The sequence below is a fragment of the Coenobita brevimanus genome, chromosome 45 (genome assembly GCF_032717465.1).
Source record: "Coenobita brevimanus isolate Jiangsu-jjx chromosome 45, ASM3271746v2, whole genome shotgun sequence".
In the NCBI taxonomy this organism is placed as follows: domain Eukaryota; kingdom Metazoa; phylum Arthropoda; class Malacostraca; order Decapoda; family Coenobitidae; genus Coenobita; species Coenobita brevimanus.
Genome location: NC_136998.1, coordinates 33,548,652 through 33,573,651, shown reverse-complemented (window position 1 = coordinate 33,573,651; position 25,000 = coordinate 33,548,652). Strand labels below are relative to the sequence as shown.

At 42.3% G+C, this 25,000-nt stretch overlaps 1 protein-coding gene across 1 annotated transcript in view; it reads right to left on the bottom strand.

Annotated features, from left to right (window-relative positions):
• LOC145398491 (uncharacterized) overlaps positions 1-25,000 on the bottom strand; it is a 133,750-nt gene that overhangs the window by 99,184 nt on the left and 9,566 nt on the right. Inside the window, exons 2-3 of the mRNA XM_080271367.1 lie at positions 18,708-18,846; positions 17,744-18,236 (exon numbers count right to left, since the gene is read on the bottom strand). Of these exons, the coding sequence (XP_080127493.1) occupies positions 17,744-18,236; positions 18,708-18,846 (632 nt within the window). The remainder of the gene's footprint in view (positions 1-17,743; positions 18,237-18,707; positions 18,847-25,000) is intronic.

The window sequence follows — 25,000 nt, the reverse complement described above, 5'->3', positions numbered from 1 at the left end:
GCCTCATTGCCACAGACTAGTGATGAGAAAAAAAAAAAACTTTAATGTAATCCCTTACACCATAAATCCTGATAGAGCACCTTTACCCAGAAAACCACCAGGCGTTATGTAGTTGTAAAGTTTATACCACTCTACGTAGTAAATCAGGTTGGTTGGTCACTGGAGACCCACATGAAGGCAGCACTACATTCTGTCTCTCTGTCTGTCTCTCTCTGTCTCTGTCTGTCTGCCTGTCTGTCTGTCTGTCTGTCTGTCTCTCTCTCTCTCTCTCTCTCTCTCTCTCTCTCTCTCTCTCATAAACCACTTCATTCAAGTCACCTCTGTTTACAGCCCACCTCCACTCACTCGCATTCAGTCTCTCACCCCTTGTATATACACTAACCCCACCTTACTTTAAAGCATACACACTCAAGACCTTCTGATCGCCCTGTCGCTTTACTTCTTGCCTGGTTTTGATCACTGACAGATGCTCACCGTCCAAGAAGTCACTCTCATTCCAGTTAGTTCTATTCAGCAAACGCCTCTCACCCATGGATACTTAGACCTCATTGCTTTACGACCTCTTTCACAACATCTCTTCATTTCCTCCTTGGCCACGCTTTCCTCCCACTCCCTCTGCTTTTGATCAGTGTATTCCTTCATCAGCCTCTCCTACTCAGTTTCTCCACGTAGCCATGCCATTTCTGTTTCACTGTGAGGATCTAGTAATTTAGCTTTCATTCTGCATCCAAACGATATATGTAGCTTAACCTTGTACTGCGAAGAAAAGAAAGCTCTCATTATTTTTATGTTATATGGTGAAACATTCGTGAAAAAGAGAAGAATTTTGCTTTTCTCTCTGGTCTCAAATTACTTTATGTACAGTGGAATCCAGCTCTCCCATTTACTATCCTCGTAGCCTTTTTTTTTTTTTTTTTTTTTTTTTTTTTTTTTTAGTACTGATCCTCATAAATTTAAGTGCTTGGCCACACCCTCGCGTACTCACTTTTAATATGGCCTTCCCTGTCTTCCACACAGCTGTCCCCTTTTCCAGCAACACCACACGCCTTAGTACCTCCTTGTTTCCTTAGCTTGTTTGATGACCTCCCTTTTTCATGCTCTTTCGTGGAAGGCCCCATTAGGCTGATTCTTTTATATAATCGTCCTCTAAAAGGTTGAATGTACTGAGCTTACTCCATGTTGCCCTCTTAAACCTTGTAAAGCTGCTGATTCTGTTAAGGGACAGTTTGAGGAGTACGCAGCTCGTGTATGTACTTAGTGGTGTGTGTGTGTGTGTGTGTGCGCGCCCAAGGTGTTGAAGGCAGGAAAGGTGTCTCTTCATATAGAACTCGTTGCTCTTCTGCTGATGGTGGAATTTTGCCTATCGTCTTCTTATGTCTTTTTTGTCAAGTCTCCACCTCTGATTGTTTTCTACATCTTTTCTCACCAATGTTGTGTTGCACCACTTTCTGTACTGTCACTGTTTCAATGGGCTCTACATTTCATAGTCCCATGTCTACCTGTCCATCTCTTTCATATATTCATGCAGCACCCGTTTGTCCACACATTCTCATAGCTCCTGTTTAATTCAGTAATGCACGATTGAACCTATATTTTCAGTATCTCTCGTTCACAGCTTCATACTGGAAATACTGTAATCTTTCTTGATCTCTATAGTACTAGAGGTCTTTCCTGTATTTAAATAACCTTCAGGCGGTAGAGGGGATATCACGTCTCTCTCTCTCTCTCTCTCTCTCTCTCTCTCTCTCTCTCTCTCTCTCTCTCTCTCTCTCTCTCTCTCTCGCTCAGTTACATTTCGTACTTTAGCTGATTAACATGTCACTGCATATTTTTCAATCAACTACCATACCCGCTTCAATTTCCCATATTTCAGACTTTTCTTTTTTTAACACAATCAATAGTAACCATAGCAGTAGTTGTAGCTCCAGGTTCATCTGAAACGTGAACCCGGTGGACTGCAGGCTCAAATTAATCTTTTACAGTAGTTCACCATTTTTCTTTCGGGGGATAGGAAAGTTATCGAGGGACGTTTGTATAACCAGGAAGAGGGGCTGCTTGATGCCACGGCGTGAAGGCGTCCGTCTCCTGCAATACCACAATCAATACAAGAGGAATTTATATATGCTTAGTTTCCAGTACCGCCCCATTATTTCTTTTCCTTTTTTTTTTTTTTAGGATGGAGCTCTCGAACTCAAGGGGCTAAAAACCATGGATGTCTTTTTTTCATTTTTTTTTTTCTGTTTTGGTTGCGTCACTTGAATTTCTAAAAGACTCTGAGATGGGAGAAAAATGCATGAACTTTCTTGCTGTGAGCTGCACCATCGTTTGTAAAAATGTCTTGGGTACGGATTCTGCCCCCCAGACTCTGCACACACACACACACACACACACACACACACACACACACACACACACACACACACACACACACACACTCTCTCTCTCTCTCTCTCTCTCTCTCTCTCTCTCTCTGCTCACCCCAGCTTCCCCCACTCCTCTCAACCCCTCCCTTTCTCTGAACTTTTCACTCTTCGCCTCAACTCCCCTTTCCTCCCGTTCTTCCCAAATCCACACTTTTCCTTCACCATTGCTCACCCACAACTTCGCAACCTAATTTATCTTTACATTTCCAACCCCTTCCATCAGTACCCCATTCCACCCTTCTTAACAGCATTCCACTCCAGGCTTCCCATCCCACTCACCTACTTCTGCCCTGTCCTACCATCCCGTTCCTCTCTTCGTCTTACCCACCACTCTTGTCATTTCAACCTCACCTCTTCCATCATTCCTATCACCTCTTCGTCCCATCTCCCTTCCTCTTTCCACAGCCCTTTCATTACTTCTTCCACCTCCTTTCTTTTTCTTCACCTTCCCCATTCCACCATGTCCCATCTCTCATCCTCACTCATTCCCTCTGTTTCCCTGCCTTCTTTCCCCATCTCCCCACCTTCACCCCTACACATCACTTCCTCCTAGTTCCCCATCTCTTACCCCTATTTTCTCCCTCCTTACGTATGTATCCCTGCTCTCATCCCTCCCATTACATTTCCACCTTCTCTCCTCGTCTCCCATTTCACATCAGGCTTCACATCTCACCCTTCTCACTCTTCCTTCTACCCTCTTCCCCCACCCATACCCTGTCATCACATCCCCAACTTCCCTCACAGCCTACAATTTATCCCACCCTACCCATTTCACCCCTCCCCTCAGCCTTCTCATCCACCTTCACCTCTTTCACCTTCATCCCACCCTTCCATCACACCCCCACGTCCCTCTCCATCCCATCCCCACCCCCAGACCCCAACCCGCTTCTCTGCTATTGGAAATTTGGATTGTGTATTTTCGACAAAAGTGACGCTCAAAAATTGGGTCTTTTTCTGGTGATACCTTCCAGGGTTACTCAGACTCTTGAATCAGTTTTGGGATTTTTCAGGTTGTGCAGCTGATCACGGGTCGATGGACGTGGAGTGAAGGGTATTGTTCGTATTTGTGTTTATGCTCAACATTTTAAAATCTCTTTCGTACCTATTCGTCTAACTACCTGTTTGTTTGTGTGTGTGTATAGGTATATGTCACTCTGTTCATCGGTTCACTTATCTTTCTGGTACCCATCCATCTGTCTGTCTGTTTATTTGTTTACCTCTCTATCTCTGTCTGTGTGTCCATCAGCCTGTATCTATCCATCTATCTGTCTCTGGCTTTCCCCCCCCCCCCCCGAAGACTGGTCCTTTGATGGGTGGCGTGGACAAAAGGCTTTCCCGGCATCTCTGTCTCTACGCAATATACGGCCCCTCCTTCCGCCACACACCACCCCTCCTCGCCTTGTTCACCCGCATTTTTCTTTTGGTGTTAGATGTTGAGGGTGTTCTGCGCCTCTGCCCGCAAGGAATTTCATAACCTATACTATTTTCACCCTAACCTGGCCTAAAATTGCCGTCCCTCCATCTTCAATCCTGAGTGCAACAGTAGAAGATATGATGCTATGAGGAAGTAAGTCTGCAAGGATGTATATTGGTATCATATTGGTATCCAGTAAAGATTATTCACGTCAGCTGACTTTTGATCGTGACCGTATATCTGTGGTTCTAGGTCATATCAGGGTTTCTCAGATCCAACCACAGTAGCCAAGGTCTGTCTTGTAACAGTTCAGGTCCAGTGAGGTCACTGTTGGCTCATTATGATCGGTTCAGGGTTATTTAGATCTCTTCAGGGCTGTTCAGGCTAAGCTATGCCCATTTATGTCATTTAGATCTGGTCAGGTCGCTCACATCTACTCAGGTTCAGTAGGTCAGTTTAGGTCCGTTCAGGACTACTGAGGTCATTTTAGGTCCGTTCGGAGCTCTTGAGGTCAGTTTAATTTCGTTCAGGACTATTGAGGTCAGTTTAGGTCCGTTCAGGGCTTTTCAGTTCCTTTACATCCGGCGTTTCCCAGTCAAATGAAAATAGGTTGTCACATCCATTGAGGTTAGTTTAGAATCATTTCATTCATTGTAGGCCCATTCACGTCAGTTAGGGTCATTCAGTTCACTAAGAGTAATTTTGGCCATTCACATCAATTAAAGATCAGCCATGTTAGTTCAGGTCAGTTCAGGTCTAGCTTGGGTAATTCAGGTCCATGCAGTTTCTGTTGGGTCAATTCAGGTCCATCCAGATCCTATTGGGCCAGTCCAGGTCCGTTCAGATCCAGTTAGGGAAGTTCTGGTCCATACAAGTCCAGTTAGATCAGTTCAGGTCCGTTCAGAATCAATTAGGTCAATTCAGGTCAGTTTAGATCCAACTAGGTCAGTTCAGGGTCAGGTATGTCCCTTCGCTGCTTTCGCGTCCATTCAGGCTCAGCGAGGCTAGTCCAGGACCTTTCACACCCATTTAGATGCTGTTAGGTCTTTTCACGGCCTTCGCATAGTCAGATCAATTCATTTCTATTCATATCAAGTAAGGTCAGTTTAAGTCCATTCTGGTCGTTATAGTTCATCTCCATCATGTTCAGATCCATTTCAGTTAGTTTAGGTCCATTCAGGTTACCTAAGATTGATCAAATTGGTTTAGGGCAGCATACATTGATTCAGGTCTTTCCAGTTGACTTCAGGTTCGTCACAGTGATTAGCTCAGCATATAATGATTCAGGTACTTTCAGGGTATTCAAGTCCATCATCTAAGGAGGCTTAACACTGCCTCGTTACTAAAATGTTTATCGATATGGCACGCAACTATGCTACAGTGCGTTATTTCTGCTGTCCGTATCAATATTCAGATGGTATTAACAGCACTATATGGATCTAAGTACAGTCGGACGCCTTAATGCCAGATGTAGAGGGCACGAATATATCGCCTTTACTCGTACATCGTCCTGTCCGCCACCGCCTGAGTTCCTTCTTTTGATATTACCCCCCCTCCTCCCCCCATGTCATCTACAGCTCGTCCCTCCATCTGTGTTTTCCTCTCCTCCACTTTCCCTCCATCTCACTCACTCTTTGGAGTCAGTCTCACTCTCCATTCACTCCATGTGGCCAAACTGTCTCATGGAACATACATAACATACAAGAGAAGAATGTGTAGTGCGCAAAATAAATCGCCAAGGAAGAGGTGCTAGAAAGCCACCTAACCAGATAAGAATATGGTCCCTAGACACCTGTGGATGTGGTAGTCAGGTGGTGGGCAGAAGTGGCGAGGGCGGGGGATAGAGGGGGGAGAGAAGGAAAATGGAGAGATCGCAGAGAGTCCAGTTATAGTTTTGATGCCGTATATATATTTTTAGTGGAACCATAATATCCCTTCATTTACAGTAAAACGAACGAATGAAATCAAGTGTTTATTATCATTGCTGGTGTTGTATGTAACAATTAACAAGGCAAAAATAATAATAAAAAATGAATAAATACTCACATGTAGGGACCCACAGACGGTCACTGCGCATGCACCACCCAATCAGTTCGAGCCTTGCCACCTTACCTTACTGAAGGAGTCTCTGATGGAGGCTGTAGGTGTATCGATGGTTTTTCTGGTACTGTGGTGTTTTGCGGCGGTTTTCGACGGTTGATCAGCGGCTTGCGTGGAAAAACGATAAGAGAAACATCCCTGGGAGTGTCTGAGACGAGATACAGGAGGGACGAGACGGGCAAACGATCATCATTACGAGGTGAGGTGAGTTATCAGTCTTTGGCTTGCGATGTACCCTGTCTGTCTGTTGTATTTCATATCTGTCGTGTGTCATCTATACCGTAATTCGTTTACCTGTTGTGTATCATCGCATTTATTTTCGTCTTCGTAAATCGCCGCATCTGTAGCGCATTCTTTGAAATATAATGAGAGACGGATGGTTGCAATATGGAGAGATGCGGTGGAAATGGCTGGTAGTTTAGGCGGCCATGTTTGAGGGTTGGTGTCGACCACTCAGCGAGCGTGACGTCTATACCACGTTACTGTGATTGTGATATGGAGTTGTTAGACTCGACTCCGATGATATACACATTTTTCTTTTCCATTTTACTTAATCTTCCTCTCTCCAGACGATTTTACTCAGCTTAGAGAGACTTTTCGAATAAGAGGAGACAACTGTAGGAAGAAGAGGGAGGAGGAGACGTGGATGAATTGGGGGGACAGAGTGGAGGGGTATGGGTTAGTGGTGTGGGACGGTGAGAGGTCTGGGGATGGCGGAGGATAGGGAGGTGTGGAAGTGATTTGTTCATGGGCACCACCGCCGTAATTAAGATGACTGGCTGTAGATAGGTAGATGGATAATTAGTTTGGCAGGTAGGTAGATTGAATGATGGCTAGATAAACAGATGAACAAAGATTGATTATAAACGATGGTAGCCGAAATAAAATGAAAAAACATCATCATGGTGAAGGGGTTATTACTGCGATATTATGAATACTGTAAATAAAAAACATAAAAGGAGTCTGAATTTTATGGAGGGCGCAGGAGAGGGACAGTGGTGGAGGAAGACATGGAGAGGAGAGTGGAGGAAAGGGGATGATGGAGGAAGTCATACAGGAAAAGGTGGAGGAAGAATGGAGGGGTGGAAGGAGAAAAGGGGGTAATCTGAGCCTAGGGAAGAGAATGACGCATGGATAGAGGTGTAGAGAGTGGAGGCGAACGGAAGAGGTAGGAATGAGGAAGGATGAACATAGAGAAAGGAAAGGATGGTGGAGAGAAACGGGGGGGGGGGATTGAAACAGACAGGAGGATTGTGTAGAGAATGAAAAAGTGGTGAGGTGGAGGAAGTAGGAGTGCAGATAGACAGGGGAGATGGAGATAAGAAAAGAAGTTACGGGGAGCAGTTTGGTAGGGTGGAGGGAGGGAAACAGAAGGAGGAAGAGAATGTTGGAGGAAGTGTAACTGGGGATGTGCAGTATGAGCAAGAGTTCACAGACAGTTCTCCGCTAGGTGTGGCAATGGGATGTGTTACGTAGAGCACATAGCGAAAGAGAATGAATAGGAAGGACACCGTCTGGGAAGAGCAAGAATTATGGATGACGGAATACAGTGCTGGCTGGAGATTGTTGGTGAATTTTTTGTTCATTGTCAAATAACTTTTTTTTTTTCTCGTGTTGATTTATTTATTTATTTATTTATTTTTTGTGACGATTTATTTTAACTCATGACTTTTTTTTTTTTTTCTCCTGTGACGTTACTTTCCTTTTTATTCGACGTTTTTTTTCATACACTCTTGCGACGTTATTTGTGTTATTATATTCGTGACGTTAATTTATTTTCGTTTTTCTTTTACTCTTGTGACGTTAATTTGTTTTTTTACTTTACTCTTGTGACGTTATTTTCATTTTTACATTTCTGGCATTTTATAATTTACTCATGATTTTTTTTTATTCTTGCTATCACCAGACGGTTTCACTCGGCTAAGGGGTGATTTTTCGAACTGGAGGGCTTACATTTAGCCTTCGTAACCCCTTCAGTGCTAAGTATGATTCCGAAATTGAAAAAAATCGTCTGGAAGTAGAAAGAAATATGAGTGAAGGGTTTTTTATAGTTCGTGTGTGTGTGTAGTTTCAATTGTTGTGTATATTTATGTTTCTCTCTCTCTCTCTCTCTCTCTCTCTCTCTCTCTCTCTTTCTCTTCTACCCCTCCATGAATCTTTTGTTTCCTCAAATCCTACCTTACTTTCTCCGCACTTTTTTTTTTTCTTTTTTTTTTTTTTACTTCTCTTTGTTCCCATTTTTTTCTCTCCTCACTTTTTTCCTTTTTCTTTTTATTTTTTTCTCTTTCCCTCTTCCCGCTCTCCGCAGATATGTTTGCATTCTCTCTCTCTCTCTCTCTCTCTCTCTCTCTCTCTCTCTCTCTCTCTCTTTCTCTCTGTCCCTGCAGTCGTCTTTGCCTCTTTTCGTTTTTGCTCCCCCTTTTCTTCCTCTCTTTATATGTCATTTTTTCCCTGTTCTCTCTCTCTCTCTCTCTCTCTCTCTCTCTCTCTCTCTCTCTCTGTTTCATAGTCTCTTTTCCCTTTTCTCTTCCCATAATTTTATTTTTATCCCTCCAACCTTTTTTTCTCCAATTTTATCTTTCTCTTTTATTTTCTTCCATCTCATTTTTTGCACATATCCTTCTTACTCACTCTCATCCTCTCATGATTCGTGGAAATATTTGCTGCTCCTTTTTTTACATCCTCACTATTACCCTTTGCCTCCCTTTCTCTTCAGTTCTCTTCCTCTCTTTTCTTTCTCTTTTCCATTTTTCTGTAGCGTATTTTTTTGTCAGTTCGTTTCTCTCCTTGCCATCTCTTTCTCTTTCATTTTTCTTCTTAATTATTTGTTTCTCCGTTTACCTTCTCCCTCTTTCCCTCTTCCTCTTTTGTCTCCTCTTGTTCTCGCTCTCTCCTTCTTCAGAATTTCACCGTCTTACCTGCATTCCTCCTCCTCCTCCTCCTTCTCCTCCTCCTCTCCTCTCTCTCTCTCTCTCTCTCTCACACACACACACACACACACACACACACACACACACACACACACAATTTCCCCTTCTTCATCCAGCTACTCCCCCATATATAACATACCTCACTTCCCATCCCATACTCTCCCTCTCGCTTTCCCTCCCTTTCTTCCTCATTCTTCCCTGTTTTCTCCCTTTCCGCTGCTTCTTCCTCCCTCATCCATTATTCCTCCCCGTCTCCCTGCCTCGACCAGCTGCCTGAGCGAAAGCAGCCGAGATCGAAATGTATTTAAGTCGTGGGAAGTATTTTTTTCTTCGCCTATTTTTCTGTTGGGTTTCGTGTTACTGTGTGTCATTGTGTTTCGTTCATTTTTTAAAAGGTATTTTCGTAAGTTTTTATTATAGTCAATATCATCATCATCATCATCATCATCATCATCATCATCATCAATCATCATCTCCTCCTCCTCCTCCTCCTCCTCCTCCTCCTCCTCTTCTTTTTCTTCTTCTTTTTCTTCTTCTTCTTCTTATTATTATTATTATCACCGTCCACGTAAGTGATAGTTTTTTTTTATTGCTCTTGTCTACTTAGCTTTGTGAGTAAGCGAGTGCGTGATGGAAACAAAGTTGATAAGAGGGAGAGTTGCAACCATATAATGAAAATGAGTGAGCGAAGGTGTGCGAAGGCCTATAATTTTCTACGGTCACTTTGGGAACACCTGTAATTTTTATATGTACCTAATTAGCCTGCATCCCACATTTTAGAGTGTAGTATTAAGCAGAGATACAGAGAGGTCGTGGATGCTATTCTCTTTTTACTCCAACTTGGCCTAAAATTGCCGTCACTCCATCTTGAATGCTGAGTTGTAATAAAAAATTTAACTGATTTATCATGCTAGTCACGAAGAAGTGCTATAGAAAGGCTCATGCTATACCCCTTCTGTTCTAGCTTCACTTATATTTGCCGTCTCTTCATCTTGAGTGCTGCGTTATGGCAAAAAATTTATTACTGATTTATGATGCTAGTCACGAAGAAGTGCTACAGAAGGGATGTAGAGTCTGATGATTCTAGTCACGAAGAAGTGCTATGGAAAGGATGTAGAGTCGTAGCATCGTTTCTCTCTGCCACTGATTTACGAAAAATAAGAAGTAAAAGGACGAAAATTTGGACCAAGTTAAGGTAAACAAGGCATAGTTATCATCGCCCCTGCTTCAGAAATAATAATAATAATAATAATAATAGTAGTAGTAGTAGTAGTAGTAGTAGAAGTAGTAGTAGCAGTAGTAGTAATAATAATAATAATAATAATAATAATAATAATAATAATGGACTCTTATTTAGTCTCGCGTTTTCAGTGTTAATATTGTGGACCTCAGTGCGCGTGGGTTATACAGAAGTTAGTGAGTGAGAGAGACGGGATAAAAGTTTGGCAAGGGAAGCAAATGAAAGTGAGTGAGAGAGTGTGTGAGAGAGGGACTGAGTGAATGAGTGAGTGAGTAAGGACAGGCCAACCCAGTAAGAGGTGACAGGAACGTGTGTGTGTGTGTGTGTGAGAGAGAGAGAGAGAGAGAGAGAGAGAGAGAGAGAGAGAGGCAACCTATCAAGAGGTGGTAGAAATGAATGGAGTGAGATTCGTGGACCGATTGAGTAGGAAATAACACTGAGAGAAAGAAAGTGACGCGTGAGATAGTCAGCAGAAGTGAGAGCCAGTTTTTCAAAAGTGAGTGAGTGAGGGATTTAGAGAGATAGGGGAGTGGTGAGATTTGGCGGAGAGAGGAGGGGAGGGGAGGTGGAGAGAAAGTTGGAGAGGAAATAGAGAGAGGAAAGGAAAGAGGGTGTCAAGGAAAGATGAGAGAGAGAGAGAGAGAGAGAGAGAGAGAGAGAGAGAGAGAGAGAGAGAGAGAGAGATTATGGAGAAGGGAGGAAAGGGGGAGAGGGTGTGAGTGGAGGGAGTCAGAGAGGGAGGGGAAAGAAAATGGGAGGAAACGAGGGGAAAAAGAAGGAGAGGATGTCAAGGAAATGAGATGAAGGAAGAGAGAGAGAGAGAGAGAGAGAGAGAGAGAGAGAGAGAGAGAGGAAACATTGAAAAAAAAAGAGGAGATGAGAAATAGACGAAAGAAACAAGGCTGTGTGAAAGAGATAAAGAGAGAAGGGAGTAAGAGAGAAAGTATACACAGGAGAGAAGTAAAAAAGAGTTAAAGAGACAGGAGTTAAAGATAGAAAAAGAGGAGTGAGATGGGGAATGAAGGGAAGAAAAGAGCTTGTGTTGGGGGGAATCAGGAGAGGGGGAGAATGGAGAGCGAGGGAGAGTAAAGGAAGGTGGTGAAAGTAGGTTGGGAGGGAGAGGTGGCGAAAGGGGAGAAAAAGAAAAGGGAGAGGGGAGAAAGTGAGATGGGAAACGAAGGGGGAAAAGGAAGGAAAGAGTGTGAGTGAAAGGGGATGAAGAAGAGAGAGGGGAATAAACTGGGGACTGGGGAAAGGAGGATGAGGCAAAGAAAGAATGGGTATGAGGGATGGAAGATAAATGAATAGGGAGAAAGTGAAGGTAAACTGAGGGGGTGAGGGAAGGAAGACGCAAATAAAGGGAGAACAGAGAGAGAGAGAGAGAGAGAATAGAGTTGATCAAATACATCATCTGTAACTGTTCCATTCTCACCAATTCTCTCACTTCCTCTCTCATTTTTTTTATTTCACTCTTTCTCCTCTGCTTTTTGAGTGGTCGTTCATCATCCTCAATTCCGTCGTCTTTCACTCCTCCTTTTCCTGTTCCTTTATTTTTAGTTCTTTTCTCTTTATTCGTTGTTCTATTTGCTTTATTTTTTCTTTTCCTTTTGTGTTACTTTGGTGTTTTCTGCGCTGTTGTGTGATTATTATAGCTTATTTTCGTTGCATTTGATTTGTGTGTGTGTGTGTGTGTGTGTGTGTGTGTGTGTGTGAGAGAGAGAGAGAGAGAGAGAGAGAGAGAGAGAGAGAGAGAGAGAGAGAGAGAGAGAACCCCTAGTTGTGTCAGTCCCTTCACCACGAGTTCTCCCAAGGCTAAGTAAAATCATCTGCTCGTAATATATATAATGTCACCTTAGTAAAATTGCCAGTGGATAACATTTTCATCCCCTTCATTACGAGAGATATCGCCTGGATTGAAAGAGAAAGAAATAATAAAAATGAAAAGAAAATTCGTTTGGTGGTTGAAAGGAGGTAATGTAAACAGAACGCCATGTTTCTGAAGGTTCACTGTCTCTTTTTTTTTTCATTTTACGAATTAACTAACACTTTGAATAAATTTATTTGAGGGTAAAAAGAAGGCAATAAATTGGGTGGATTTATTTTATTATGTGGTTAAAATCCCTAGTTTCCTTTTTATGGAATTATAAGGTGAACGAAAAAAATAAAATAAAAACATTGAAATAAGGATGTCATCTTGTTAAACCGGTGACTGTCTCTATTCCTAACCCCTTCCCTTTATTAAATTACATATTAAATCAAATATCTTGGTTATGACGACAGCAGGATGTAGAGGAAGATAAATTACTGAGCGAGTTAAGTCATTTTTTCATTATTTATTTTGCTGTTTATTTTCATTTATTGTGTGTTTTAGCCATGGTTTCTGTTTAACATCCTCTCTTTCTTTCCTTAATATTTTTGCTGCATATTCTCGCCACCTTTTTCTTATTTTCATTTCTTTGTCTTGTCCTATCTTAACGTTCTCTTGTGTCTTTCTTCCCTTATCATTTGCCCTTTCCTCGTCCTTCCACCATCTTTTCTCGTATTTTTCTCCCGCATCCTGCTCTTCTTTTCTTCTCTCTCGCTCTCCCCCTTTTTTTTTTTTTTTTTTTGCGTTTTACCTCGTGTCTCCAGCTTGTCACACTTTCTTCTTTCCCTCTTGTCCCATTGCCATCTTTCTTGTCGTTGCAGCCTCTTCTCTTCTGTGCAATCCCCTTTTCTCCTTCTTTTCTAGTTCTTGTGTTTCTTATTTTCAGTTCACATTTTCTTCTCTCTCTCTCTCTCTCTCTCTCTCTCTTTTTGTCTGCATAGTATTTTTCATCCTTCCCACCTCCCATTCATCTTTAATTCAGTGTGGCTTCTCCCCATTGTCTTTTTTCTTCTTAGTCATACCTTCTTTCATTACTTTTTCTTCCTTACCAACCTTTCTTCTGTATAGTATTTCCTATCTTTTCCACCTCACCCCCCCACTTTTTTTTTTGTTCTTTATATCTTGTCTAGCTTTTCATTTTTCCTTCTCACTCCCTTCCCATATATATATATATTACTTTCCTTTCTCTCATTGTTTTTCTTTGTAACGATACTCTACACTTTTTTGAACGCCCTTCGTATTTAAAGCTGTCATCATCATCATCATCATCATCATCATCATCAGTATCATTATTATTATTATTATTATTATTATTATTATTATTATTATTAATTATTAGCATCATCATCATCATCATCATCATCAGTATCACTTCAGTTCAGGACCCTACCAAAACCCATCTCCAGACACCCGCCCTCTCACCCCACTCGCCTCCCCACTCGCCTCCCCACTCGTCCTCTTCTCTCCCCCAGTTCATCTTCTTCCCTCCCCGACTCGTCTCTACCCTCCCCAACTCCTCCTTTTCCCTTCTCCATACTCGTTCCCTCTCCTCTGTCCACTCATTTTGCCACTCTTTCCCATGCTTTTCCTATCCTCCTCCCACCAGTAGCCTCCTAATCCCACTCGCCCCTCCACATTACCAATCCCCTCCTCTCTTCCCCACCAGTCTCTCTCCCTTCCCCTAGCAACCCCCTAACCTCACCCGCCTCCCCACCCTCCCCTTCCAAACGCCCCACTCCTCTCGCCCACCGTCCCCCGCCCTTCTCACCCTCTCCCTCACACCTTTCTTACTATTCTCCCTCCCCCACCCATCTTCCTTCTCCCCCACCCTGCTCGCTCCCCCCTCGTCCCCTTCCTCCCTCCATTCCGTATTGGTGTTGTTCTTATCCTTTATTCTTGTCTTTGATCCTTGACCTTTCATGCCCATCCGGAAGTATAAGAGACATGTTGGATTCTCTTGTTGTATTCTCGTGTTGGATTCTCTTGTTGTATTCTCGTGTTGGATTCTCTTGTTGGATTCTCTTGTTGGATTCTCTTATTTGAACCAACGTTACAAGATTCTCTGGTTCAGAGGATTCGGACATAGTTTTTGGATCTGTGCAATTTAGCTTTCTTTGCAGCATTTCTAAAAGGATAGGTTAGTTGTGGGGAGAGAATGTGGTGAAATACGATGAAGTAAGGAAGAACATAAAAACAGACACGTGAAAGTAGCAGAGGTGAGGCTAGACATGAAAAGATAGTTTCAAAAAGATGCTAAGGCTATCCAAAATCGAGTGAAATTGTCAGTCAAACCATAGGAGTATAGTCTTGAAAAATAGCCAAAAAGAAGAAGAAAAAGTGAAAATAAAAGTATGTATGTGCGGGGAGGGACTCTGAGGCAGCTCCACCGACTCTGCCATTGGCCTTAAAACTTTCACCATTACCTTTGCCAAGCTTTCACAGGTTTTGATAAAGACATCGTGGAATGACACTTGTGCTTGATCCTTCAGAGAGCCCCTGGAGAAGAGTTCAGAAAGGACCTTAAACTACTTTCTATTGTAAAGAACTCTCCGGAATAGGGATTTTTTTTTCTTTTTTCGTGTTTTTCCAATGTCCTGTTTATTCTGGTTTGCTTGTGGAGTATACCAGGCAGTTCTGTTTTTTCGATCCGTTTTCATGGTAGTTAATTATTATTAGTAGTCGTCATTAAGAGTCATATTTTACTTTCTAATATTCTGTCCAGTATGTTGTCCAGTGTTTGATTGGTATACGAGAGGAATTAAATATATAAGGAAGGAATCCCATTGGCAAGTGTTTTGTTGCCGTATGAGTGAAGGATAAAGTACAAACAAGCAATCTACTACCTAATTTAAGCTCGAGTTAATTATTATCATCAGTCATTAGGTTTCTTCATATCTTCCCCTCTGTTGAATAACTCTCCCTCATTTTTAAGTTCCTTTTTGTATGAGTGAAGGACAAAGCATAACCAAGCACTCACACGCATTCTCATACCCAAGCTTAAGAAACTTTGTGGATACGGCCCCAGGTCTCTGCCCCGCGAGCACATTATCATAACTTTGCATACAAACTGACGTATTGAAAGACAACAAGGCGGGGAAAAAAAAAAGCGCCTCTGTCTCTTTCAGTGCGAGGAGGGGGATTCGGGTGAAGGTCGGTGTAGATGCTAGGAGTGTCCTTGTGTTCACCTGCATCACAAAACGCTAAGTATAGGCGAGAAACACATACATACACTATGTCTTTCTTAATTTTCCTCTTTTTCTTCTTACTCATTGTTCTCCGAGTTCCTCTTGTTCTACTGTCTTATTTATGTTCCTCTTGTTCTTCATACTTATTTCTTTGTTCCTCTTGTTCCAACTTATTTCTCTATGTTCCTCTTGTTCTTCTTACTTAGGTCTTTATATTCCTCTTGATCTTCTTAATTGTTTCTTTATGTTCCTCTTGTTCTTTTTATTTCTCTATGTTTCTCTTGTTTTTCATACTTATTTCCTTATGTTCCTCTTGTTCTTCCTACTTAGTTATTTCTTTTTTCCTCTTGTTCTTGCTACTTGACTCTCTATTTCTCCTGTCTTCTTAATTATTTCTTTATGTTCCTTTTGTTCTTCATACTTATTTCTTTGTTCCTCTTGTTCTTGTTTCTTTACGTTCCTCTTGTTCTTCCTCCTTACTCATTTCATTGTTCCTATTGTTCTTATGTATTTCCTTATGTTCCTCTTATTCCTTTTTCTTATCTCTTTATGTTCTTCTTGTTCTTCCTACTTATCTCTGTTTCTCTTGTTTTCCTTACTTATTTCTTTGTTCCTCTTGGTCTTCATGCTTATTTCTTTAATTTTCATCATGTTCTTCTTAATTGTTTCGTTATGTTCCTCTTGTTCTTCTTACTCACCTGTTTCTTTATATTACACTGTTTGTTATTCCACTCCATTCTGGTCCCCTCCTCACTACAGTTAATTAAAGATTTAGGAAAAAAAAAAAATGCAGAAATTCTTATCTCTGGAACCACTGGTAGGTAGGGATGATTTTTTCTTTTTTCTTTTTTCCTTTTCTTTTTTTTCATTTTTTTTTTTTTTTTTTGCACATGGCTTCCTAGGCCAGACTCGAATTAATTTATATGAAGCTAAAAGAACTTGATGGCCCTCATGTGACCTAATGGGACCTGACTTGGGTAGGAAAGGGGTAGGTGGAATATCCTGGCTTCGAAAATGAATATGGAATTACTGTGAATATGGTCTATTTTTCATGCATAAAAGAAAGATCCCAAGCCTAAAAATCCATAAAATTTGTTCCTTCCAAATACAGTTCAGCGAGAAAGAAAGCCAACTTCAAAGATTCGTTTATTTCGAGGTGCCTAGGGACATTGGATTTGAAGACTGGAAATTATAGCCTAAACAAAGTATTCCAACTACACCGGTACGAAAACAACTTTGGAACATAAGCCTTTACTGAGAGGCAACACTTCCTCAGGGGCAAAACGTTGTCTTTCAGTGATGTGGATAAAATGGGTGGATGGGGAGGGACGCAGAACAGTACTTAGGTTTTATATTTCTGCAGCGTTTCGGACTATGGGGAGTCACTTCTAAGAGATCTCGTTGTAGCTCGCGTTTGTGTGAGAAATAATAAAAAGGCAGGTTTCTATGCTCTCCTCTCCTCTTCGTCCTTCTCCTCGTCCACATCATCATCATCATCATCATCATCATCATCATTATCACTAATCACCAATCATCGTCATTGTCCTCCTCCTCCTCCTCCTCTCCATCATCATCAACATCACCCCATAATCATCCAGACCTCTTTTCCCACTGTGAATTAAGTCGCCATGAAGTCTTGTCCGGTCCACCTAAGGGCGTTTCCGTAACAGCGGTATTGTAAGTTTCAAGGGAGTGTTTGGGGTGGGGGAGGAGAAAGTTAACGTGAGGCAGTTTCACGGCTTATACCCCAAATGGCCCTGACCCGGGAATTATGTCCTACTGTCTCCCATTCTCTTGACTGCCTCTCTTCTCGTTTCCTCGTATCTTCTCTTCCCATCCCTTTCTTTCTCGTCTCTTCTCCTTTGCTCGTATCTTTCCTTCCCTTCCCGTCCCATCCCATCTATTCCCATCCCTTTTCTTCTCTTTCTTTCTCTCCTCTTATCTTCTTTTGTCCTTTCATGTCTTCTCTTCGGCTCTCTTTTCTTCTCTTCTCTTTTCTTCCTTCCCTCTTATTCTTTCATTCCGTTATTGTTTTTCCTTTCCCTCCCTATTCCCACCACTCCCCTCCCTTTTCTTTCCTCCTTTCTCTTCCCTTCCCTCATTCATCTCTTTGCTCTCTCTTCTCACCACTCACCTTCCGTGCCTGGTCGTCCCTTCCTCTCATTCCCATCATTTCTAAGATCCTCCTCCTCTTCTGTGCTCATCCGTCCCTTCCCTTCTCCTCTCTTGTCTCCTTTTCCCTTCCCTTCCTTTCCTCCTATACCATCCTTTGTTGTTGTTGTTGTTGTTGTTGTTGTTGTTTTGTTGTTGTTGTTGTTTTGTTGTTGTTGTTGTTTTGTTGTTGTTGTTGTTGTTGTTGCAGCCCCAAGTTCATCTGAATAGGTGCCCGGTGAACTACAGATAGAAACTGCCCTCTTCTGCAGTCCATAGCCCACCATCCTCCTTACATAGGATAGGGAAGGAGTTGAAGGACGTTTATGTAACAGGGCAGCTGAATCGCCCTGCTATACCAGTGCCATCACGAGAAGGCGCCCCACACCAGCACCATGCCATCCCCTGTAACTGTATCGTAATCTGCACTCACCGATTCGTTCTCCAGATTCCTCACGGTGCAGTCCAGGGTAACGGTACGCCCCAGGTACACCTTCTGCGTGGTACCGTTGGTGGTGGAGAAGTGTGGCTGTGGTGGAGAGGGTGTTGGGGAGTCCTTGTGGCTGTAGTAGGTGTGGTGGTTGTGGTGGCGAGTGTGGTCGTAGTTGTCTTCTGCCACGACCACGAATCTTGCAGTGTTGGTGAGGAGAGGGGAGGTGCGAGGAGAAGAGGAAGAGGAAGAGTATAGAGAGGAAGAAGACTGGCTTGAGGAGGAGGAAGGGTAGAAAGAGGAAGAGGAAGAATGGATGGAAGAGGATGAGGAAGAGGAAGACTGGCTTGAGGAAGAGGAGAAAGGGTAGGAAGAGAATGAAGAAGATTTGCCTGAAAAGGAGGAGGAAGGGTAGGAGGAAGAAGAGGAAAAAGTTTGGCTTGAGGATGAGGAGGGGTGAAAAGACGAGGATTTGACTGAGGAGGAGGAAGATGAAGAGGAAGAGGGGTAGAAAGATGAAGAGTGTTTGGAAGTGGAAGAGTAAGGGTTGGAGGAAGTGGAGTGGTGGTGAGAAGAGTGAATGGATGATGATAAAGATGATGATGATGATGATGATGAAGGGTGATGGGAAGAGGAATGGTGGGAGTAAGAGGAACTGTGAGAAGGGGAGGAGTGGAGAGAGTTGTGCGAGGAAAAGGAGGAGGAGGAGGAGGAGGAGGAAGAGTGTGGAGAGAAAAAATGGGAAGAGGAAGAATGTGGAGAAGAGTGGTGGGAAGAGGTAGAATGAGAAGAGGAAGGCGAGTGATGATGAGAAGATCGATGGCCTTTGGAGTGATGACGTTTGGTGGAATGAGTGTGTGGATGAGACTTTGATGAGCGGTAGGTGGAAGATGAAGTGGATTTAGAGGAGGGTGGGAAGGATAGGGAGTTGGAGGGGAAGGAGTAGGAGTAGGATGAGGAAGAGGACGCTGCTGCTTGTGAGAGTATATCCTCGAGGGACTGAGAGAAGGGTGAGGATTCCATGGTCTCTGAGGATGAGGGTTCGAGGAAGGAGGAATGGGATGAAGAATGGGGAAGACGAGGATCCATGTCACCCTCCACTGGTCCTGTAAAATAAAGAAATAAAATAAATAAAGGTCAAACACAATAAAGTTGCACTGAATGTAGCTTGTAAATTAAAATAACTTGAAATTGTTACGTGGATTGAAAAAGTCAGTAACAATTCACGTGCATGTAAGAGCATCACTTGTCTATCATCATCATCATCATTATCATCATCATCATCATCATCATCATCATCATCATCATCATCATCCCTTTTTCCCACTTAAGAGATGATGTAAGTTAGGATTCATGAACAAGGAAGGAAGCACACACACACACACACACACACACACACACACACACACACACACACACACACACACACACACACACACACACACACACACACACACACACAGGATCAGGAGAATTATTAGATACCGCGTCCAGTAAAACGAATACAAATTATTAACACGAAATTTTGCCATGTACAGTCAGATGTAAAAATACAGAACTCATTTAAAAAACAAGAGAGAAATCAGTAACTCCCCCTCGTCTGTATTTTATGTTCCGTCCTCGTTGAACTTTTTAACCCGTCCTCGTTGAACTTTTTGCCCAGTTCTCGTTGAACTTTTTGCCCTTTCCTCTTTGAACTTTTTGTCCCGTCCTCGCTGAATTTTTTGCCTCGCCCACGTTGAACTTTTTTGTCCCGTCCTCGTTGAACTTTTTGCCCCGTCCTCGCGGAGTTTTTTGCCCCGTCGTCGTCTGTATTTTTTTGCTTCATCCCCGTTAAACTTTTTATGACGGGAATATTTTTCGTCTGGAATGGACACTACTCTGTATATCGATAAGATAGGATTTTTTCTTTTTCTTTACGAGAGTAGTTAATTCCATAACTCTGAAATGACAGCTTTCAAGTGAGGGACACTTTACTGGCGATGAGTGACCCTTTTAATTGAAAGTAACGCCAAGGTACACAGGAATTAAATAAAGTTTTTGAGTGGCCCATTATACGATGTTGTTGCTGTTGGCTCATCTGAAACGTGAACCCGGTGGTCTGCACGCTTAAGTTGCCACTTCTTCAGTCCACAGTCCTGCGTTCGTGGCACAGGGAAGAGGTTGAGGGACGTTTTCATTGCCAGGCAGTGACTATATATATGTATATATATATAATATATAATCGTCTGGAGAAAACAAGAATAAAATGAGAGAGAGAGAGAGAGAGAGAGAGAGAGAGAGAGAGAGAGAGAGAGAGAGAGAGAGAGAGCATGGAAGGAAGTTAAGCAGTAAACTGAATCACGGAAAACCAATCTATCTATTTCCTCGAAGCTGAAGCCTGTTGATCATCAGACAGTCACGTAATCTAGGCTTCTTTCACCTTAACTTGACCCAGAAATTCGTCCTTTTTAGCTTCTTTCACGTACCCATGAAAGAGACAACACTACTGTATATCTCTACGTCACTTCCATAGCACTTCTTCGTGACTAGAATCATATGCTAATGTTAATATTGGCATAAATTTTCTTTCTTTTCTCGTTTATATCACGTACCTCAGAGAAAGACAATACTAAGGCTCTACGTCCTTTCTTTAGCACTTCATCGTGACTAGGATGATATGCTGGTGTTGATCTACTGTTGTTATTTAGCAATAATGATAAAGAGGTGTCACTTTTAGGCCAAGTTAAAGTAATAAGGGTATAGATGGCATAGGAAATTTCGGTGCACCTTTTCTTAAGATATTTATTTGTTTTATTACACATTTTTATTCTTTTTTTGTGTTATTGAAGCGAAATAGAAATAAAACAAAGCCGAATATCACTATCTAATAACCAAAATAAGTCGCCAAGGGAAGGGTGTTACGCGTTACTAAAGCAAACTATATCAGTACTAGAAATAAAATAATTAACATACAATATCAACGTGTAATGGGTATAAGAAATCGCCAAGAGAAAAGCACTACTAAGCCTGCAGCCGTAGCATATATTCAATATGGACGGTGGGTATTCGTGTCAAAATGGTGGCATGTGGAGATGTGTGGCACGTAGGAGGACTGCTGGACCTTAGGGAACGGACTGTCAAAGTTAATGCCCAAAATCGGAGGAGGGAGGGAAATAATTGGTACATTTTTTTCCTCTCTGTTCCAATTTCTCTAACACTGAGCATTTTCTACCCCCCCCTCTCTCTCTCTCTCTCTCTCTCTCTCTCTCTCTCATTTCTTTTCCCATCACTTCCTCTCTTACCACTCTCGCTTTCTCTCCATCTCTCCTCTCCCTCTCATCTCCGCCAAATCTCCCCAGTCCTCTCCCTCTCTCTCTCTCTAAATCCCTCCCTCACTCTCTCACTTTAAAAGAAATTGGCTCTTATTTTTGCTGGCTATCTCACTTACTCCTCACTTTTCTCTCTCTCCGTCACTACCATTTCCCACTCAGTTAGTCCACAAATTTCACTCACTCTCATTCCTACCATCTCTTACTCACTCACTCACTCACTTACTTGGTCCACGTAGCTCACTCACTCTCATTCGTACTACCCCTTGCTGGGTTGCCCTTACTTGCTTACTTACCCACTCTTATTCATTCATTCACTCACTTTCACTCATTTTTATCTCCTTGATGAGTTGCCCTTCTCTTGTTCACTCTCATTCCTTCAGCCTTTCGATGGGTTGTCCTTACTCACTCACTGACTCACTTACTCGCTCAGTCACTCAGTCACTCACTTCATATTGCACTTCCTCACTCCCTTTCTCTCTGACTCACTCAAACTCACTCACTCACTCCCTTCATCACTCCCTCCCTCCTTTGTCACTCACTAACTCACACACTCACTCACTCACTCATTCACTCACTCAACTTCGCATTCTGTTCAGCTAATGAGTCTCTCTAGCATCTTTTGCCCACCAGTTTAATTTTGTTTATGGAATGTTAACCCTTTCCTTGCGAGACGCCCTTTTCCAGTAGTACTACCACTAAAATATTTCGTTTATAGATCCACAGTTATCCGTCCAATCATCGATTCATCCATACACCTAAGCAAACTCGCGACGACCTAAACATCCATTTATCCATGCATTCAAAAATTCATCCATCCAGACACTCATCCATCAAAGCATCCATCGAGCACTGCTTCGTAAATGTGAGGCACTCCTTTCTTCTTTACATGTATTATTTTGTATTCTCCCGATCCAGACACTCATCCACCCATCCAAACATCCATCCATCCGTCCAAACACCCATCCATCCCGTCATCCACCCATCCCGTCATCCATCCATCCAAGCACCCATTCATCTAAATATACAGCCATCCAGTCATCCATCCATCCAAACACCCATGCATTCAATTATCCATCCATCCAAACACCCATACATTCAATCATCCATCCATCCAAACACCCATCCATCCATACACCCATCCATCCAATCATCCATCCATCCTGACACAGCTCCAAGCACCAGTCCATCCAAACAACCTTCCAATTATCCATCCAAACATCCATCCATCCATCCACTTATCCAACTAAGCACCCATATATCCAAACACGGATCCAAACACCAGCCCATCCAAACAACCTTCCAGTCATCCAGACACAACAAAACACTCGATCTCTCATCTAACCTTTGGGTATAAAAAAACGACTAGAAAAAAATAATGAAAAAATCCTATTGGCTTGGAAATTCACTCTTGCACGCAATTTATTCATGACGTTAACAGCGAGGTGAGAGAGAGAGAGAGAGAGAGAGAGAGAGAGACACACACACACACACACACACACACACACACACACACACACACACACACACACACACACACACACACACACACACACACACACACACACACACACATCCGTATCACCATGCTGACAGTCATATATTTACTCTTTTTATATACAGTAAGGTGTTTACAGTATTTAACTGTCTGCATCCTTCTGCCTACCTGCCTACCAACCTACCTACCTGCCTACCTACTTTTCCTTCTTTATTTTTATGTATATATTTCTGTATGTATCTTCTCCTTACATACATACCTGTCTGTATATCTGTGTGTGTCTGTGTCTGTCTCTGTCAGTCTGTGTACACACAAACATGCAGGTATTCATAAATCCAGTTGGTCTTTGTGTACACGTATATCTATCTGTCTGTCTGCCTGTCTATCTGTCTGTATCGATGTATCTCACAGTCTGTCCATCCATTCTTTCATAACAAGTCACTGATCCTTATATACTCTTAGTTAACGAAAAAAAAAGAAAAAAGAAAAACTAAAACAATGACAAAGGGGAAACTGATGGAAAGAGGAGAACAAAACAAAATGTGAGAGAAATTGAGGCGAAGAACACGGCCTCAAACACCATTATATATACATCAGAACACGGCAGGGGACTAGGAGAGAGAGAGAGAGAGAGAGAGAGAGAGAGAGAGAGAGAGAGAGAGAGAGAGAGAGAGAGAGAGAAATATATATCCTCCAGGCAAGAGACGAAGATGGCAAAAAAGAAAAGGTGCAAGCCGGGGTAAAAATTTCTGTGCCTTCTTTTCTCATCTCAACTTTTCCAGCCAACAGGAGTGAACTGACAGACGCCGAATGGATAGACAGACAGAGATAGACGAGCGTGACAGAAAGGCAGACAAAAGACGGATATTGATAGACACATTGGCAGCTAGGCAGACAGAACAGCAAATGAATGACAGACAGATGAACCAAGACAGACAGCACAGTGACAGATAGAAAGACAGGCAAGAGACAGATGGACAGAGAAGCAGGCAAAAGAGACGGACAAAACATGCAGGGAAGAGGCACAGAAACGTATACAGACGGACATCAGACAGATAGACAGAACACAGACTGACAGGTAAACAGAGACCGGTTTTTAGACAGCCAGGACATGGAGAGAGAACACAGATGGAGGGGAGACAGACAGAATGATTGGAAAGAGGGAGATAGCCATGAGAAAGTCAGAGAGGCATTTAGGTTGAGAGGAGGACAGACAGACATGTAAGTAGAATGGCATGCACTAAAATAACAAAATATAAAGAAGTAGAAAACAGACATAGGTAGGAACAGTGAGAGAGAGAGAGAGAGAGAGAGAGAGAGAGAGAGAGAGAGAGAGAGAGAGAGAGAGAGAGAGAGAGAGAGAGAGAGAGAATTATTGTGTAGTTCAGTATGGCCCACTTCGCAAGTTGGGAGCAAGGCTGTGTTTACTCATGATTGTGTGTGTGTGTGTGTGTGTGTGTGTGTGTGTGTGTGACAGACAGACAGACAGAGGGGAGGAGAATGATTGTTTGGTGTGGTCCTGTTTGGAAGTTGGGAGGAAGGCTGTGTTTGCTGATGAGAGAGAGAGAGAGAGAGAGAGAGAGAGAGAGAGAGAGAGAGAGAGAGAGAGAGAGGGACAGCCGGACAAACAGGAAGACAGGCAGGGAGACACGCGGCACCGGGTCCTGTCAGTGAGATGGGGAGCGACAGGAGAATAATCAGTCGCTCTCTCTGTCACGCTGGGGAATATCTTTTACCACTTCAGTACGACGATTTCTGGGGATTTTTTTTTTTGTTCTTGCTTCACACAGACGATTTTATTCAGCTTGTGGGGGGGGCATGGTAGTAAAAGGATCAGTAGAAATATATATATTTTTTCCTTAATCCAACGAATTTTTTACTTTGTTTATTCCTGCTGCTTTGAGGCGACTTTATTCAACTTCTTAAAATTTCTCGTATTTTAGGGATTACTGAAGCTTGTATCTAATTTAGGGGCATGTATTTTAGGGATTAATGAAGGTTGTATTCAATATAGAGTCTCGTATTTTAGGGATTAATGAACGTTTTATCTAAGTTAGAGTCTCGTATTTTAGGGATTAATGAAGGTTATATCTAATTGAGAGTCTCGTATTTTAGGGATTAATGAAGGTTGTATTAAGTTTAGATTCTCGTATTTTAGGGATTAATGAAGGTTGATATAGCTGAAAGTCTCGTATTTTAGGTATTAATGAACGTTTTATATAACTTAAAGTCCCTTATTTTAGGGATTAATGAAAATTGTATACCCCACCAGTTCGAAAAGAAGAGAGACCCTTTGTTTTATATATTTTTTTAAGTGATCATATATGAAGGGCTGCTTTTTGTATTTTATATTTGACCTTATATTTTATTCTCGCTGCCTCCAAACAATTTTTCTGACCCTCTCGCCCACTGAAATGTTAAAACGGGTCCATCTTTTCACCCAGACGGAGG